Source organism: Macaca thibetana, chromosome 11 (assembly GCF_024542745.1).
Source record: "Macaca thibetana thibetana isolate TM-01 chromosome 11, ASM2454274v1, whole genome shotgun sequence".
Taxonomy (NCBI): Eukaryota; Metazoa; Chordata; class Mammalia; order Primates; family Cercopithecidae; genus Macaca; species Macaca thibetana.
The window spans coordinates 45,375,783-45,393,635 of NC_065588.1; the positions used below are offsets into that span (position 1 = coordinate 45,375,783).

A 17,853-nucleotide genomic window follows, 5' to 3' on the forward strand; every position below is an offset into this window, starting at 1 on the left:
GTACAATACTTACCTCATAGGGTTGTATGAACAAAATAAACTACACAAATCACTTAGCTTAGTTTGTGGCTCACAGTACACACTCAAAAAAAGGTACCTGCTCTTACTGTTATTTTATCATTAACACTAAAACTAAAATCAAAGTAATTTTTTTTTTTTTTTTTTTTTTGAGACGGAGTCTTGCTCTGTCGCCCGGGCTGGAGTGCAGTGGCCGGATCTCAGCTCACTGCAAGCTCCGCCTCCCGGGTTTACGCCATTCTTCTGCCTCAGCCTCCCGAGTAGCTGGGACTACAGGCGCCCGCCACCTCGCCCGGCTAGTTTTTTGTATTTTTTGTAGAGACGGGGTTTCACCGGGTTAGCCAGGATGGTCTCGATCTCCTGACCTCGTGATCCGCCCATCTCGGCCTCCCAAAGTGCTGGGATTACAGGCTTGAGCCACCGCGCCCGGCCCAAATCAAAGTAATTCTGATTTCATCCAGGGAAAAACCACCACAAGGAACTCGGTTAGGATTAGGTTAGGTGAAGCAGACAATAGTCTCAGAACTGTTTCCTTTCGTTCCACTGAGGATAGCAAAAGGAACTAGAATATGTGAGATTAGACAAGCAAAATATTTTCAACTACAAGGGAATTTAGGGTGACAGAGAGGCTCAAACACTTTCACTGGGAATTTTCAAGAGACCCCCTGCCTGCCTGAGGTGGGGGAAGGAGGATCACTCACATCGAGGCTACAGGTCCTCTTACAGACACTGTAACAGTGACCCTGGGAGAAACTTTCCCCATACCATATTATCCATTTCAAGGGCCCACCGCTCACCCTGGGGAGAAGCGTCAGTGAAGACCAGGTCCTCCAGGCCCTGCTCGATGACTTTGATTACAAACTCCGGCCGCCCGTTGTTCTCACCAATAGAACAGCGATAGCAACAGCGACGATTGTTGGTGCGGAGGCTCCAATAGATGCGTGTGGCCTCGTAGCCCACGGGATAGAGGGCAGTGGCACTATGAAAGTCAGCCATCTGGTGAGGCAGCAGCTGTCCGATGGCGTGGAACACAAGGCCCCCCACACGGAACATGTGCAGCCGTTCTCCCCGCTGAATGATGCTGGCGATTTGCTTCACCTCGTCCCGCTCAATGTAGACCCGCCGGAAGACAGCAAAAGAGCTCAGCTCTTGCTCACAGGGGCCCTTGATCTTATGCATTGGACACAGCATGGTCTTGTCCTTGAAGAACATGCACTTGGCACGGATGGCACAAGCAAAATGGTAGACATTGGGGCAACGCATGCGATTGCAGCTGCTGGTGGCACCAGTTCGCTGGCACAGGGAGCACTTGGTTAGCAGTCCTCGGTGCAGGGCAACCTCCACGTTCATTAGTGCCCCGCCCTGGGTCTCATACACCTCCGTGGACCAAAGGGCACAGTTGAGGTGCACCCACAGGTCCAGGTCCAGGTTCAGCAGGCGGGCCGGCCCATCAGTGGCCCCATCACCCTCCTCATGACAGAAACAGCAACGACGCATGTCTCGAGGTACCTTGTCAGGTCGCAAGGCTGTGCCAAGCTGCTCCATAAACTCTGCCACTTCCCGCTCATCCTCCTGCCGCCCGCTGCCCTTCTGGATGGTCAGCAGCAGCCGCAGCCGCTTCCAGCGCACTCCTTTCCATTTCTTGAGGCGAGGAGGACGCGAATCTTCACCTTCTTCAGGGGGCCGGGCACGGGGCTTGGGTCGGGCTGATTCAGGGGATGAGGCCAGTGGCAGAGGTGAGGGGACAGGTGGCTCAGCCAAGGGTTCGGCGGGAAGTTCAACCAAGGGTTCAGTAGCGGGACTGGCAGGAGAAGGTGCCAAGGGGGAAGGGGGCGGGGAGGGTTCTTCAGGAGGTGGGGCCGAGAGCTGTCGCACATCCAGATTGGAGACATTGTAGGTATAGCTGTGCTGGGTGGGTGGCTCTGGGGCGGGGCTCTCCTGTAGGAGGGTGCCCTGTATCATTAGTGCCAGCTCCTCATCTAACTAGCTCCCTCCTTCCCCTCACCCATATCCCACCCTCCCAAAAGGCCTCCACATTCTTTGCCCTAGGCAGCCCCTTTTTTCTTTTCTTTTTTTTTTTTTTTTTTTTTTTTTGAGACATTCTTGCTCTGTTGCCCAGGCTGGATCCAGAGGCACAATCTTGGCTCACTGCAACCTCCGCCTCCTGGGTTCAAGGGATTCTCATGCCTTAGCCTTTCGAGTAGCTGGAATTACAGGCATGCACCATCATGCCTGGCTACTTTTTTGTTTTTGTTTTTAGTAGAGATGGGGTTTCGCCATGTTGGCCAGGCTGGTCTCAAACTCCTGGCCTAAAGTGATTCACTCGCCTTGCCTCCCAAAGCACTGGGATTACAGACATGAGCCACCATGCCTAGCCAGCAGCCCCTTTTTTCTGACACACACCCCTTTTTCTCCCCTAGACCTACCTGTTTCAGGAGGCTCAAGATGTCTAGTTGGCTCTTGAGGGTATAGCCAGGCAACACTGCATCAAACTGCTTCAGCCAATCAGGGCCAGTGTCTTGGCTCTTGCCTCCCAGACCCTTTTCCTTCCCACCTGCAGAAAGGAGTGGATCAGAGCGTCCCAACAGAATCACTCCCCTCAAGTCCCAAAAGGCTTCCCTGCCACACTCACCAGGACCCTCAGCTTCCCCCTTCTTAGGCTCAGTGCCTGCCCGGGCGGGGCCCTCTGGGAACAGCACCTCATAGGAGTTGGGGATCTTCATGCTTAGCAGCTCTGCCACTGCCACCATCACACCATTCAGGTTCTGCCAGGGCCGGGGAAGGGATGGGAGAAACATGTCAGCCAAGTGTTTGAGGTGAGTTCTACTATCAGCTGGGTGGGGACAAGGACACCTAGAACCCACTCCCCAGGGTAGGAGTTCTATCCTGTGTCACCCAGCTCTTTTCACACACTTCCCTCACAGCAGCCTTTCCCAAGCTGCTGTGGGCAATGACGGGAGCTCCACGAAAAGGGGACTACGTCAACTACGTTTAGGAAGTGATGCATGCTCTATCCATGACTTGGAGGCTCATGATACACGTCAGCAAATTAAAAGGACCTGAGGACTTTACTTGTAGTAAAGAAACCCATACTGTCATTTTAACTGTGTTTTCCAACTTTCTTTGACCACAAAAGTCCGTTAATATTTTCAAAACAGCTGACAGAGTCCCACCAAACATGACTGGGGCAACGCTATCATGTAGTACCTGTGGCATTACACACAGAGGCGCTCCTTAGTTGTTGACTTGTCTGTCTTTACCATGGGACTATGAGCCCTGTGAGGGCAGGAATCATGCTTCATTTATCCAAATTCCACAGACTCTAGCCCAGGCTTTCACATACAATAGGTACTCAATACATGTTTTTAAACAACTACAATTTTTCTTATCCAGACAAATTCTAGGGACTGCCCTCTGATCAGGTTCCCCTCAGCCTCGAGGTACCCCTAGGACACACCTTGGCTGCAGCAGCAGAGACTGTGAGCATGACTGACACCTCACTTCCTTTGCCCTTTTCCCAAGTTGTAGCAGGCAGCTTTCCAGGGACCTCCAGGTCAAGGGCCCCATAAGGTTTGGTATCTGGGAAGACTGAATGAGAAAGAGGGATTTGTGTAACCCCTGGCCGCCTCTCCCCCAGCTTCGGACAACCCAGGTGAACTGGGCCTGGCCCACATCCAGAGTAGCACATACCTGGGATGCTGGCCCGAGGAATGAGGGGGATGACAGGGGAGAGGGCCCGGTCCTCTTGCTCCCACCGGCCTGAGCCCAGATGAGGGAAACGAGGGGCCTCCTCCCCCAAGATGCTCTCAGGGGATGAAGCTGGCACAATGCTGTCAGGAGAATCGCTATCCTCATCACTCTCCATCCTAGGGACCAAAAGTAGACATTTGTTGCTACAGCCCTGTAGACTCCTCCTCCTAAATCTAGAGATGAATAGATGTCTTACTTGAAATCTGCCATTGGCCAAAGGAAATATGAGGCAACCTGTCCCCCACCCTTGTTCCTCATCCCCATTTCCAGCCCCACTCCTACCTGACATCCTCAGTCTGATTGTGAGGGGGTGTAGGCAAGGCAGCCAGCAGGTCTAGACTCTTCACCTCTGAAGTATCTGAGGGGTGGGTGGGGAGAAGAAAAGTCAGGTGAGGGTGGCCAGGGCTGATGGTACCTTCTCCCAATATTTTAGGCCTAATTAGCATGAGATCTCAGCTATCACGATTAACTGTCCTCCCACCTACCAGTTTGGGGCAGACAAGCTATATTTACTGAGTCTGTCCTGCATGCCAGGCACTGGCTTTATTTATTTATTTATTTTTTTCGTAGACATGGGGTCCTGTTATATTGCCCAAGCTGGTTTTGAACTCCTGGCCTCAAGCAATCCTCCCATCTTGGCCTCCAAAAGTGTTGGGATTACAGGCATAAGCTACCATGCCTGGTGGCAGTTGGCTTTAGATACACTCTTTGGAGTTTGTTTAGTCATTTAACAACTCCATTAGGTGAGTACTACAATAACCATTTTACAGTGAGGAAACTGAGGCTCACACAAGTCAATCAAGTTACGCAGATACAGTAACACAGTTGAATGAATGCAGGAACCAGAATTCAAATCCAGATCAGTCTAGCTCCACACGCACTAAAGCTGGACTGTTCCTTCTATAAAAAGCTTCATAAAGATGCTCCCTGCCACCCAGCTCCCCTATTGCGTTTGCTCTAGACTCCAAATGTCCATTCTGGTCCCCAAGAAATCAGTCCTGAAGGGGCCCTTCCCACCTCAAGTGCCCTGTTATGTAAACACACAGGACAGCAGGCAACCCACTCATTTCTAAACTGTACAGCACACTAACTGGCTTGGACTCCAGCTACCAAACCCCACCAGGGGTGGCATCTGCTCTTGACTTACCCCTCAGTGCCCCTTCGGTATCCCGGGCAGAGGCAGCATCCTTGGGGTGCTCCCCCAGCTCTTCAGATGGAGTGACACCATTCACCATCTTCTGCTGCACCGATGGGGGTGGGGTGGGGGGCAGCGACGAGGGTGGTGTCGGCGGGTTACTCAGGTTATTCTGGGGGGTGGGGGGTGGGGTGTTGTGTGCAAGATGGCATAGGGAGACTGGTATAATCTCCTGGCCCCACTCTACGTCAGCAATTCCCTCAAGTTTTCCATTCCCACCCTCACCTTCCCAAGAACTTCACTATTCCCAAAAAATATTGCCATTTTTCTGACCTTGGTAAGCAGCTGGGAATAGTAGTCAGGGCCAGTGGGTAGTGCCCCACTTCCGAAGGCCCCCCTCAGCTGGCTCTGCCCATTGACTGGGCAGCCACTGCCAAAGGGGGCGAAGAGGCTAAAATTGGCGGTGATAGCAGGCTCCGTTAGAGGCAGCAGGGACAGCTCCTACAAGGGGCAAGATGACAAAGTTGAAAACCTGGAGCGTTTGCATTGCTGTCTTGCACAGCTGGGGGACAGGGTGCCCCCTATCCTGGGATGGGACCAGGGGACTGGCTCCTGGGGGTCACCTGTTTCAGCTGTTTCAGCAAGGCCTCGCTGGCCCTGACCCCGTCCTCCTTCCGCAGCTTCTTTCGGGAGCTCACCAACCTGTCGCTTGCCTTCTGTACCCGCTTGGGCTTCGGTGTCAAAGGCTTCCTTGCTGCTGCATCCTAAGCCAAATAAGCCCAGTGAAGGCTGCTACCCTCCTCCTCAGAGCCCTCATCTCTTCTGTCTGACCCAGGTTCACTCATTCTGCCCCCCCCGCTGGCTCTAGGCCCCACTCTACCTGCTCTACTCTAGCCAGAGTACTCACCTCCTTATTGCTGGGGGTACCCTGTAGTTTCTGCTCCAGCCCAGCCAGCTTGCTGTCAATGTGCCCGTTGATCTCAGCTCGCAGCCCCTCGGACCCCCGCCCAGTGCTGAGTTGCACATTCTTTGCCCGGAGTAGCTTCTGCAAGAGCAGATGCCCAGCTTCTGAGCGAGGGCCTGCCAGCAGGAGGTGGTTGCTGGTTCCTGGTGCCCCTATTGGCTCCCCATTGGCCTCCCTCTTCACTGACTGGGCTCCCAGGGCACATGGCTCTTCCCGAGGTTCCTGCTTGATGCTGAGTTGGGGTGCCTCAGGCACCACCTGTCCATTCACCTGGTCCAGATGCCCAGGTACCAGGCTGCTCTGCTCTGGCTTCTGGGTTTCTGCTAGGTTGTCTGGGGGATCCCAAGGTCCCATACCCTTGCCAAACAAGGTATCTGCAAGCTGGGCAGCAGCAGGTGAGACCCTCCCAGGAGGCAGCTCCAAGGTTGGCCCCTGGGGCTTGGGGGTCCCTGGATGGGCAGGAGGGAGCTGGGCCTCAGTGGGAAGCTGGGAGCTGGGGGAAGGTAATTGTGAAGGTCTCTTTGGCTCTTGAGGGCTGGATGGTGGAGGTGTGGGATGGACAGGGCCAAGGACTGGTCCTGTAGATAAGGCTCCTGGTGGGGCAGGGAGCCGGGGTGGGCCCTGAGGTCGAGGCCCTGCCCCTAGCTCCTGGAGGGGGCCTGTCTGTGATCCAGGGAAGCCCCCAAGTTGAGGTTGGCAGCCCAGGAGGCCCTGGAGGGGAGAGGTCTGGGTCCCAGGCTCCTGGTAGGGTGGGGTCTGGCGTACTGCCTGACTCTGCTGCAGCTGCCGCTGCATGAGGAGTGCCTGTAGCTGCTGCTGCTGCTGAGGACTTAAGTGTCGCAGCTGTGGGTTTTTGGCCAGGACTCCTTGGAGCTGTGCTCGAAGCTGACCCACCATAGGCATGATTCCAACCCCAGGCAGACCCTGCCCAGACTGGAGGACAGGTCCTGGTTTGGGAGGTTGTGGCCCTGTATTATTTTGCATGGGCCGCTCTAGCATGGGCTGTTGGGGGCCCAGAAGGTTCTGGGTCATGGGCCCAGGCTGCTCCCCTAAAGAAACAGAGGGCTGAGCAAGCAGGTGGGGCATAGATGAAGCCTCAGAAGATGATCCACTGCCTAGCTGCCCATGGCTTCCTCCACCTGCTGTGTGGAGCAGGCTAACTTGCTGCTGCTGTTGTCCTGGAAGCCTCAGAGGTGGCTGCAGCTGCAGAGAGCTAGACTGAGGCTGGGGCTGGGGTTGGATAAGCAGAAGTTGTGAGTCCCCAGAGAGTGAGGGCTTTACCTCTCCTGGTTCAGTGGCCATTGACTCAGGGGTAGTTCCTATTGCTAACGACCCTCCCTGATGTGTAGAGGGCCCCTCAGTGACCTCTGAAGAAACAGCCGGGTCTACGGTGTTTTGTTCCTTGCCCGTCAGGAGGAGGGTTGGGCCCAGGGCTCCAGGGCTAGAAAAGTGTTGAAGAGGCTTTGCTGGCATGCCAGGGCCAAGTGCCACCTGCTGCTGCTGTTGTTGCTGAGGAGACAGTAAAGTTCGACTCTGGTTTAAAAGGCCCATCTGCTGCTGCTGCTGTTGTTGCTGTTGCAGCTGTTGCTGTTGCTGTTGTAGCTGCTGTTGCTGCTGTTGAAGCTGCTGCTGCTGTTGCTGTTGTAGCTGCTGTTGTTGCTGTTGAAGCTGCTGCTGCTGTTGCTGCTGCTGTTGTTGAAGCTGCTGCTGCTGTTGCTGCTGCTGTTGTTGAAGCTGCTGCTGCTGTTGTTGAAGCTGCTGTTGCTGTTGTTGAAGCTGTTGCTGCTGTTGCTGTTGTTGAAGCTGCTGCTGCTGAAGTTGCTGTTGCTGTTGTAGCTGCTGCTGCTGCTGCTGCTGAAGTTGCTGTTGCTGTTGCAGCTGCTGCTGCTGCTGCTGCTGCTGCTGCTGCTGAAGCTGCTGTAAAGAGCCCATGGGCTGAGTGCTCAGTTTAGGCTGCCCACTGTGTGACATCAGACTCTGCTGAAGATGGGACAGCCCTGCCATGGACCCTTGCTGTTGGTGCTGTTGTTGCTGCTGCTGCTGCTGGGCTGTGACCAGCCTGTGTCCCATAAGGCCCTGACCCTGCTGTGCCAGCTGGGGGGAACTGAGCACCCGGGACTGGGTCATAAGCACCTGTCTGTGAGGGCCCTGGGGGCCCAAAGCTCCAGGGTGCTGCTGCTGCAACACAGCCACCTGGGCAGGGCCCAGCATGCCCTGGGGCCCCTGGGGTGGTTGAGGGGACAGCTGCTGGACCAGGAGGCCTTGGTGGCTGCTGGGAGGCAGAAGTCCCTGGGGCTTGGGACCCAGAGCTTGGTTTGTCTGTACTCCAGGACCCTGCTGCTGTTGCTGCTGGATTGCTACCTGTCCTAGAAGGTGCTGCTGCTGTTGCTGCTGCTGCTGCTGCAATTTCTGGGCCAGCTGCATGCGTTGCTGCTGCAGCTGCAGCTGCCTTTCCTGTAAAAGTCTTGAATCAGGTCCGAGGCTTCGAAGAGCAAGGTTGCCAGGAAAGAAGCCCCCTGAGGGGCCAGCCAGGGATCCAGCCCCACCAGAATGTTGCTGTTGTTGCTGTTGGGCCAGAGCTGTGTTAAGGAAGGGGCCACCAGGCTGTCCAGGTAGTGCCATACCCCCAGGGGGCAAGCGAAGACCTCCAGCTTGCCCACCCGGAGGCCCCTGTGGTGGCTGCAACCCATGGCCAGGGAGCAGCTGACCAGGGAGCTTGGTGAGCAGCCGGGGACTCTGGGAAGGGCTAAGAGCCAGCACAGCTGAGTGTTGTTGCTGTTGCTGCTGCTGCTGCTGCTGTTGTTGCTGCTGCTGCTTGTTCCGATATTCCGCCATGAGATTAGTGTGCTCCTTCTGCTGTTTCCGGACCTAACGCGGGAGGTCGGAGAGGTCAGGCTGGGGCAGGCTCCCCCCATGCCATCCCTCTTCCCTGCCTTCTAGGTGCTAGGCTGAAGTTTGCTTTCCCCCACCTGATCCAGCTGTTTCTGGATCTTGCTCTGCTGCTCTGTAACCAGCTTGAGCTTCTCAGCATCAGCTTCTGGGAACTCACGGCCAGCTTTTTTGGCAGTGCGCTGCTTGGCACACAGAGCCTTCCGGGACTTGCGGTGTACACCAATCTGCTCCTCTAGCACCTTCAGCTGCATCTGTAGGAGCTGCTGGGTATGGAACAGCCACTCCTCATACTGCCGCTGGTCAGCTTCATCTGGGAAAAGAAGCTGGGTGTCAAGACCTGCAAAATGGTAATCCCAATCCCTTTTCCTCCATATGTCCCAAACCACTTCCCTGCACCTTCCTCCCATGCCCCATACTCACTGATCACTCCCTGAGCAAAAGTGGGCGGGTTGGGACGAGGTTGGGAGGGATCACCAGCACTCCGCTCCTGCAATGAGAGAGACTGCTAAAGGGTCATTGTTCCCTGCTAGGCCCTAAGAAGGATGCCCCAATGGCATAAGACACAGGTTCCTACTCCCACCTGACCACTTACCTGGCCACTCCCAGGTGCCACATGGTTCTGCAGATCACTGCCGGGTCCCCCCGAGAGCCTCTGGGCTAGCAGAGACACCTGCTGTCTGGAGTCCACCAAAGCACAGAGGATAAGTGTTGGCAATAAGAAAGTTGGAAGGCAAAGAGACGTGGGACAAGTAGAGAGGGGGGCCAAGAAGGGGTGTGACTGGGAAAGAAAAAGGCCAAACCCATTCCGGCCCTGAGTCTTACCTGTTCATACCAGGTGCCACCCCAATGCTGCCCTGAGCCATCACTTTCTTGATGCCTTTCAAAGCCACCATCTTGGCCTTTGCAATAGGATCAATGATATCTTCTGCAGCAAATTTGTCCAGGTCTGGAAAGGGGAGAACCAAATGAGCTGGGCTATGGGGCCAATGCTTCACTGAATATCTGCGATTCCTTTCAACATCCTGACCTCAACCACACCAGGCAGAACAATGGCATGGCAAGGCAGAAAGACCACTGAATTAGGAGCCAGTCTACCTGGGAGAATCGGCTCTATTATTCACAGGACATGTGGTCCTGTTTTAACTTGCACCGTGCTAGAAAAAGTGGCTCCGTAAATATTTGTTGAGTCAACCTGCATTATTTCACCTCAGTTTACCCTTTTATTTGATACAGATGATGATCCCTACTCCGTCTACCTCAGAGGTGTTAGGAGGATCAAACGTGACAAGAATATAAGTACACTTTATAACTTGGAAAGCATTCTTCAAATGCAATGTTCTTAGTGCAACTAGCACAGCCCAAGAACCCAAGATGCTGGCACTGTTGCAAAGCCCTAGATTCCAGAGCTGTTTTGGGTACCACATGCATCACCTGTAGTCCACTCTCCTGTCTGTCTAGAATGCTGGGCAAAAAAGAAAAAACAACCAACTACCAAAAAGTTAAATCTTCCTAAAATCCCACACTTTGTATATTTCTCCACTGCTCAGAAAACTTAACTGAGCGCCCACTTTTTCTCCTTCCTTTTTTTTTTAAAGATAGAGCCTTGCTCTTGTCACCCAGGCTGGAGTGCAATGGTGCAGTTTCAGCTCACTGCAACCTCTACCTCCTGGGTTCAAGCGATTCTCCTGCCTCAGCCTCCCGAGTAACTGTGATTATAGGCACCCACCACCAAGCCCAGCTAAGTTTTGTATTTTTAGTAGAAACGATGTTTCACCATGTTGGCCAGGCTGGTCTGGAACTCCTGACCTCAGGTGATCCACCCACCTCAGCCTCCCAAAGTGCTGGGATTAAAGGTGTGAGCCACAGCACCTGGCCAGAGTTCCCACTTTCTTAAGGACTAACCAAACTCCCTCTCCTGGAATTCTGAGGCAGTAAATAGTTAAGAGGAGTACCGACCAGACTTCAGATCTAGCTCTGCTAGCTGCTGTGTAATCTTGGACAAGTTACTTAACCTCCACTTCTGTTTCCTCTTCTGTAATCAAAGATAATAACAATATCTATTTAATGAGTCTGCTGTAATGATTAAATTGGACAAAAAGTGTGAAGTGCTCAGTAAACTGCTTGGCAAATAGTAATTACTCAATAAATGGTATTATAATTTGAGGTCTTTTTCAATCTGGCCCCCATATTACCTCACCAAAATTATGTCACTTACTTCACACTAAACAGTTTACTCCAGCCTAACTAATTCACTCACTGTTCTTGAAACACCCCATAGGTTTTCCCGCCATTACAGCCTCAATGAACTTTTTCACCTATCCCAATTTTTTTTTTTAAAAGACAGAGTCTCGCTCTGTTGCCCAGGCTGGGGTGCAATGGCGTGATCTCAGCTAACTGCAACCTCCACCTCCTGGGTTCAAGCAGTCCTCCTGTCTTAGCCTCTCAAGAAGCTAGAACTACAGGCATGCACCACCACACCCAGCTAATTTTTATTTATTTATTTATTTTTGAGATGGAGTTTCGTTCTTGTTGCCCAAGCTGGAGTGCAATGAGGCGATCTTGGCTCACCAAAACCTCTGCCTCCTGGGGTCAAGCAATTCTCCTGCCTCAGCCTCCCAAGTAGTTGGGATTACAGGGATGCACCACCACGCCTGGCTCACACCCAGCTAATTTTTGTATTTTTAGTAGAGATAGAGTTTCATCATCTTGGCCAGGCTGGTCTTGAATTCCTGATCTTAAGTGATCCACCTGCCTCGGCCTCCCAAAGTGCTGGGATTACAGGCATGAGCCATCGTGCCTGACCTCAACTGCTTTTTTTTGCACCACTACTCTTCAAGTCCTAAGCTTTCAACTTCACTACAGCCACAAAGGCTCTGCTACTTAGGCTTCATTCATACATTCATTCCATTTATTCAAACATCTGCCATATGCCTAGTATATGCCAGAACTGTTCTCTCTTCTTAAAAGCTACAGTGTTTCTGCCTCTACCACTAGTATGATATTTAACCAAAGTTCCTTGTGTCCCATCTTAAGTAGGGATTATTTGAGGTCTCTAGCCTCAGTGCCCATTTAGTGATAACAACGATCACCCTGAGTAACTTGGCTATGTTACTAGCCGAGGTTACCTGTATCTGGGAAGAAGCTGTTTGCCAGCTGCTGCTGCATTGCCAGTTGCTGTGGCTTCATGCACATGGAAGGTGGCATGGTGCCCATGGGCTTCTGTGATAGCACTGGCTGTGAACTCTGCTGGGGTACCAAGCCTGCCTGCCCTCCATGCTGCCCACTTAGCATATGCCCTTGATTGGACACCATAGCCATGGATGGAGCCAGGCGCTGTTGGAGGGCATGAGCTGGTGGCTGGGTAGGCATCAGTGGTTGGGGCAAGCCTGGCTGTCGGGCACCTCCAAGACCCAGGGAAAGCTGCTGCTGGGACCCAGCCAAACTGGGAGAAGAACCCTCATGTGGCAAAGACATGGCCTGGGCAGGGCCTGGTGCAGAGAGTAGGGAATGCTGCTGCTGCTGCTGCTGCTGTTGCTGCTGTTGTTGGGCAGGCTGCAACTGTGCTGAAAGTTGCTGCTTCTTCTGCAGCTCCTTCTTCTCATGCTCCAACAGGTCCTCAATGAGCAGGGGTAACTCGCTGGCTACCAGTGAGCTCTCCATCTTGTCTAGCTCATCCCCAGATGCTACAGGTCCACCAGGCAAGGTCAAAGCCCCACTCTCGAGCTCAAACTTTTCTAGCAGGGAGGATCCTCCTGGGCCACTCAGTGGGCTGGGGGTCAGCAGGTGAGCTGGTGGTCCTCCTGTGGCCCCAAAGGAGCCCTTCTCAGCTGTGTGCCCACTGCTAGAAAATGGCCCTGTGCCCATCCGGGTATCCCGGCTGCCCATCACGCTCTGTCCTGGCTTTAGCCCCAGGCCAAGGGAATTGGCAGCAGGTGCGGGCTCTACCTTGGGGGTAGCAATGGTGAACTGGCAAGGGGAAGGGTGGCGTCCACCCTCCTCCACCTTAGGCTTCACCTCAGGGAGCACAGATGCCAGGCGGGGCTCAGAGGCATCAGCAGCAGGAGGAGGGCGCTCCTCAGGGCCCAAGGGTCCTGGCTCCACCCCACGCAGCAGGGCCTCCCGTTCAGCCTTCTCATTAGCTGATTCTACCAGCCTCAGGTGCTCATTGAAGATGTCCTTCTTGTCCCCAGTGTCCAGCTCAGGATCAGTATATGCCAGCAGGTCAAACTCATCTCCATTGAGCAGGTCATCCAAGTGGGGGTCATTCGTCTCCAGGTTTTCTAAGGTGCCCAGTTCATCATCACCCTTGGCCACATCCACACCCAGACCCAGGTGAGCAAGCTCTTCATCATCCTCTAGGGCCTTGTGGGCATCAAAATCATCATCCAGCTCGGGATCCTCACAGGGCAACTTCCCAGCTTCCAGGGCCAGAGGAGTGGGGCGGCCAAGCTCAGTGCTCGAGGCAGGTCGGCTGACCAGCTCCAAGCCAGTTGGCAGGGTAGGACCCTTGGTGTGGGGTGTCGGATGTAGACTGTTGTTCAATTCAGGGGCCGGTGGGGCTGAGGGTTTCTGTGGGGGAAGACCTGATACCGCCAGGCCCCGAAGCCCTTCAGGAGCCAGTCGGTGGGGGTCCTCACTTACAGGGTAAAAACGGGGTCTCTGAGGTGGGCCCTGACCAGGAAACGGAGTGCCCCCAGGTCCCAGTCCTTTCTGTACATTGTGCCGCAGCTCAATGAACTGGGCAGGACCAGCTGGACCAGGCACTGGTTCACCAGGGCCTGGCAGACGGGTGGGAATTCCCGCCAATGGGGAACCTAGAGCTTGGCGGCCAAGTTCAGGTACAGGAGTTGATGGAAAGCGAGCTGACATGGCAAATCGCATGGAGGTTGCTGCTGTTGCCTGTTGCTGCTGCCACAGTTGTTGCTGTTGCCCCTGTAAGGGCAGGGACCCAGGATAGGGTGCTCGCTGATAGAAAGCTTGGGAGCCTCCTACCAGTTGCCTGGAAGAATATACAGTAGTCAGTGAGATGAAATCAGATGAATAGGAGCAAGAACATGGGCTTACGGCAGTGAGGAAGGATAGAATTAATGCAGCGAGGAAGAAACGGAATGAGGAAGAAGAGAAAGTGATACTGGAAAAGGATTAGTGCTACAGGAAAATCACAAGAGCGTGCGACAGTGATAAAATTCATACCCCTTGGTTTACCCCCAGGGAACCTCCTGGAGCCTCACCGGCTGTTCACATCCATAGAGGAAGGCGTGGCTGGTGGAGGTGGCCGGGAGAGTCGGTCATCGCCAGGGAAGGACCCTTGCCCCAGGATGGGGCCACTCAGCTTGCCTGGGGGCAGCCCCACAAGGTTGCTCTTGTCCTAGAAGAGACAAGGTAGATGAAGGTGGGGCAACCTTCAGTATCCTGGCCCCACTATCCCTTGTCACTCTACCTACCTGAGTCCCAGCAAAGGCGGTCTGGCCTCGACTCAGCTGCTCAAAGGCAGGGCTGCTGGGCTCAGCACCCCAGCTGCCTGGAGGTCCCACTGCTCCTGCAGCTGCTGCAGCTGTTTCCTTCTCCTGCCGCAGCGTGTTGCGCTGGATCTGCTGCCGAATCAGCAGCTCTCGTAGTCGCTGGCGCTGTGCAAAAAAAAAAAAAGCAGAAGAGGAATAAGCCCATTCTACTCTAATCATGGGGCTGACCCAGAGACAGCAGTGATATGTGGGGCTTAGCTCCACAGTATCAACTTACTTGCCGTTGCTTCTCCAGCTCTGTTTGGCTAAGGCCGGACATGCCTGGGTCCTGGGTACCTGGGAGTTCAGGTGTCGCCAAAGAGCTACCCATTCCAGCCCCTGGGTCTTCTCGCTTTTCGACAGGAGAGGTGATGCCTGATCGCTGTGAGGCTCCATGGGACAGGTAGGGGAGGGAGCCGTCGGGTGCAGGTGGTGGCAGAACTGACGGGGGGCGTAGCGGGGACAGCCCATAGCTCTCCCCTGTGGACCCGCTGCTGGGCCCCAGGGGGCTGCCCGATGGGTGGAAGTTCCCTGTGGCTACTGCGTAGTTTGTGCTTTGAGGCTTGCCCAAGGTGGGGCCGGGCCCAAAATGGCTGTTGATCCCATGGGGTGGCGGGAGACCAGGCTGAGGGACAGGGGGCTTTAGGGAAGGCTCCCCTACCGCCTGAGGGAAAGTGAAACGCATGGGAGAGGGGGTGCCCACAAATGCTCCCGTCCCAGGGGACCGGACAAAATTGGGGGGCTGCCCACTTGGGACCTTGGTATGGAGCTCACCTGCCGGCCCCGAGGGCAGGGCTGCTGGGAAACCCCCAGCCCCCAGCGAAGTGTGGGCTAGAGACCCAGCCTTAAAGGCAACTTCAGGGGGCTGGGGTCGGGGTGGCTTATGCAATGGGGCAAATGGGTCACGGGACTGAGGGCGTGAGGGTGGGCGAGAATAAGGGTCAGGGGACTGGAAGCGAGGGGTAACGGGGGATGGGCAAAAAGCTTCAGCAGACAGAGGACGGGGTGTCAGTGGAGACTGGGAGCTGGACTGGGACTGAGGACTGGCAGGCACTCGGGAGAAAGGGTCGGAAGGCAGTGAGCGAGGGGGCAGAGCACAGCAGCTCTCAGGTGGCGGAGGCTGGGGCCGAGGAGTCAATGGGGGCTGAGCATAGGGGTCAGGGTAGGAGCCAGTGCGAAAGATGTCCGGGTGACTTGGAGGAGAAGGGGCCAAAGCCTGGGCAGGGGGTGGCTCCTGGGGCCTTAGGCCCAAGCCCGGGCTCTGGGGCTCTACCTGAGATGCCCGAGGGGTCAGGGGGGCTTTGAAGACATCAGGTGTCTTTAACTCCAGGCCACCCAGGTGGGGGCCTGAGGAGGGTGAGTCAACAAAGCCCAGGTTTGGGGGCCCATAGCTAGGAGAGGATGCCCCAAGCTCTTCCTTCTTCACCTCTAGGGCCTTCCGGGACTCCCCAAAAGGTGGGGGCGAGAGCAGGGGCTCGGAAGCCTTGCCTCCCCCTACCCCAGGGCTCTCAGGCACAGCCAAGTTATCCAGCGAGGGGCAGCGGGGTTTGAGGAATGGGTCAGGTGTGGAGGGCTGGTGTCGGGGGGTGCCAGGTGGGGTAGTGTGGAATTCCCCTGGCTGGGCAGTCCCAGGACGAGATGAGGCGCCCAGCATCGGGGGCTGCGCAGGGGCCCCCGTCGGACTAGGATAGGGGGGATAGGTGGGTGGTGCCGTGGGGAAGCGGGGCTCCAGGGGATAGGCGGGGGTCAGTCCAAAGGGGTCCTGTGAAGGCACTTGGGCGGGCACCTGGGGTGGGAGCTTGAGAAAGAGCTCACCAGGCGAGTCAGGGCCGGGCACCGAGCCCGCCGGCGGCTTCAGGAACCCGTCCGCAGAGGTAGACAAGCCGGCGGGGGTAGCGGGGCTGCCAATGAAAATGGTGGGGGCAGCAGCCGGGGGCGGGCTGCCCAGTGCCCCTGGCTGAGAGGGAATGCGGAGATGTAGGGCCGGTCGGTCAGTCTTACGGGCTATGTCGCCCACCTTGGTCTGCTTGTTGATCTGGCTCTCAGCCTGCTACAGGAGGAGACCAGGCACAGGGCAGTCAGGCTGCTGCAGGCAGGCCCCACAGCCCTCCACCCTCAAGAGAGGCCACCCACTAGAGGACTGCTACACCCCAGCCCAGCCCCACTCACCTTCTGCACCTTGTTGATGCGGTGAGCTGCCCGATTATCTTTGGCCTTTTGCTGAGAGATACAGGACACAGCCTTAGGGCCTAGTGCTTGGTCTCATGCCCCGCCCCCATACTGTACAGTGTTTTCACACTCCCTACCCAGAAGCTGATCCCTTCGGGCCCAGCTGCTTTAGGAGTGGGGAGTGGAAAGAACTGAGGTAAATTACCCAAAGATCCCTTCCTCCCTCTCAGTTCTCATGCTAACCCATGCTCCTTTCTGTCTCACCAGGTAGGGGGCTTTGTCAGCTGCTGGAACCTTTCTCCAGAGCTTCATAATTTGTTTGCAACGGCTTGACCAGTCTGGAGGGCAGAGAGAGTGAGTCAGAGGAGACTTGGCAGGCGACCCTTCCACCTGCCATGTTGCCAGGCTGTCTCCTTTGCCCTCGTCCCACAGGTACCTGGGTAATCTTGCTTGAGATTAGGAAAATTAATGTTGGCATAGAGCACGGGTGAGATGGTGGACAGCTGGCCCAACTCCTCATCCTTCTCCCAGCGCTGAAGACTCCGCTGGTTATAGGAGAGTCCGTCGCCCTCACCCTCCGTGGTGGGGGTTGTGGGGGTGGAGGGCGTGGTGCCACCTGAGCCTGTCCAGGGGCTGTCGGGCTCACCGGGTTCCGGGCTAAAGAAGCCCCCGCGCTCCCTGGGGCGCAGGGGCAGAGAGTCACAGGGCGCAGGGATGCCAAGTCCCATCCCAGACCAACTGCCCAGAGCCTCAGGCCACTGCCCTGCCCCAAAAGAGGAGGGCCACTAACAAGGGAATGGGGAGGAACAGGGGAAGTGCTGCAGGAGTCTGAAGGAGGCAAGGCATGAACTCAGATGGAGGGAAAGGACAACGGGGACTGCCCACGAAGTTTACACAGAGACACCAACCTAGAATCCAGGAACGGGGACTGGCAGAGGCCTGGGTAGGAGTCCATTGGGCTGCTGGAGGGCAGATTGCCCAAAGGGAGTCCACCTACAAGATGAACAGGATCAGAGAAAAGAGAGCGACTGGATCATCCTGGAGGCAAGCTTGGTTATGTCAGTCTTCAGACCACTCCCACCCGTATCACCTTGAAGAAAGGGTCTCTGCAGTGGCGTACGGCTGCCTTCTAGGCCAGGGGTTCCGCAACCCAGATGCTGCTCTCGTTCAGAGCCCAGAACATCCTTGAAGAGCTGCTGCAGGTCCTTGGATTCCATCTTGGGCAGTTCTGTGGGGGAATGAAGGATACTACTGACGAAGACTGGGAAGTTCAGGTGACACAACAGGTCTACAAATGATCATGGCCAAGGAAGGTGCCCAGTACTCCCCACCAGAGAAGCTGTACAGATCATAGTCCCACCGATAGGACCTCCTCCTTCTCCCACAGAAAACCCTTATACACAAACAGGTGTGGGTCACAGCCT

The 17,853-nt window shown here is 55.4% G+C and overlaps 1 protein-coding gene across 10 annotated transcripts in view; it reads right to left on the reverse strand.

Annotated features, from left to right (window-relative positions):
- The window catches only part of KMT2D (lysine methyltransferase 2D), a 41,206-nt gene that overhangs the window by 6,676 nt on the left and 16,677 nt on the right, over positions 1–17,853 (reverse strand). For 8 of the 10 annotated variants that reach the window (XM_050746845.1, XM_050746841.1, XM_050746839.1 and 5 more), the window contains 23 exons: positions 17,520–17,657; positions 17,338–17,422; positions 16,866–17,107; positions 16,694–16,767; positions 16,430–16,480; positions 14,499–16,310; positions 14,204–14,386; positions 13,991–14,127; positions 11,885–13,758; positions 9,582–9,705; positions 9,352–9,436; positions 9,180–9,246; positions 8,837–9,069; positions 5,811–8,735; positions 5,527–5,667; positions 5,237–5,404; positions 4,916–5,075; positions 4,051–4,126; positions 3,709–3,884; positions 3,476–3,606; positions 2,651–2,783; positions 2,445–2,572; positions 816–1,956 (listed from right to left, as the gene is read on the reverse strand). In XM_050746845.1, coding sequence (XP_050602802.1) covers positions 816–1,956; positions 2,445–2,572; positions 2,651–2,783; positions 3,476–3,606; positions 3,709–3,884; positions 4,051–4,126; positions 4,916–5,075; positions 5,237–5,404; positions 5,527–5,667; positions 5,811–8,735; positions 8,837–9,069; positions 9,180–9,246; positions 9,352–9,436; positions 9,582–9,705; positions 11,885–13,758; positions 13,991–14,127; positions 14,204–14,386; positions 14,499–16,310; positions 16,430–16,480; positions 16,694–16,767; positions 16,866–17,107; positions 17,338–17,422; positions 17,520–17,657 — 10,284 coding nt within the window. The remainder of the gene's footprint in view (positions 1–815; positions 1,957–2,444; positions 2,573–2,650; positions 2,784–3,475; positions 3,607–3,708; positions 3,885–4,050; positions 4,127–4,915; positions 5,076–5,236; positions 5,405–5,526; positions 5,668–5,810; positions 8,736–8,836; positions 9,070–9,179; positions 9,247–9,351; positions 9,437–9,581; positions 9,706–11,884; positions 13,759–13,990; positions 14,128–14,203; positions 14,387–14,498; positions 16,311–16,429; positions 16,481–16,693; positions 16,768–16,865; positions 17,108–17,337; positions 17,423–17,519; positions 17,658–17,853) is intronic. The other 2 variants (XM_050746843.1, XM_050746846.1) reach the window with 2 other exon arrangements.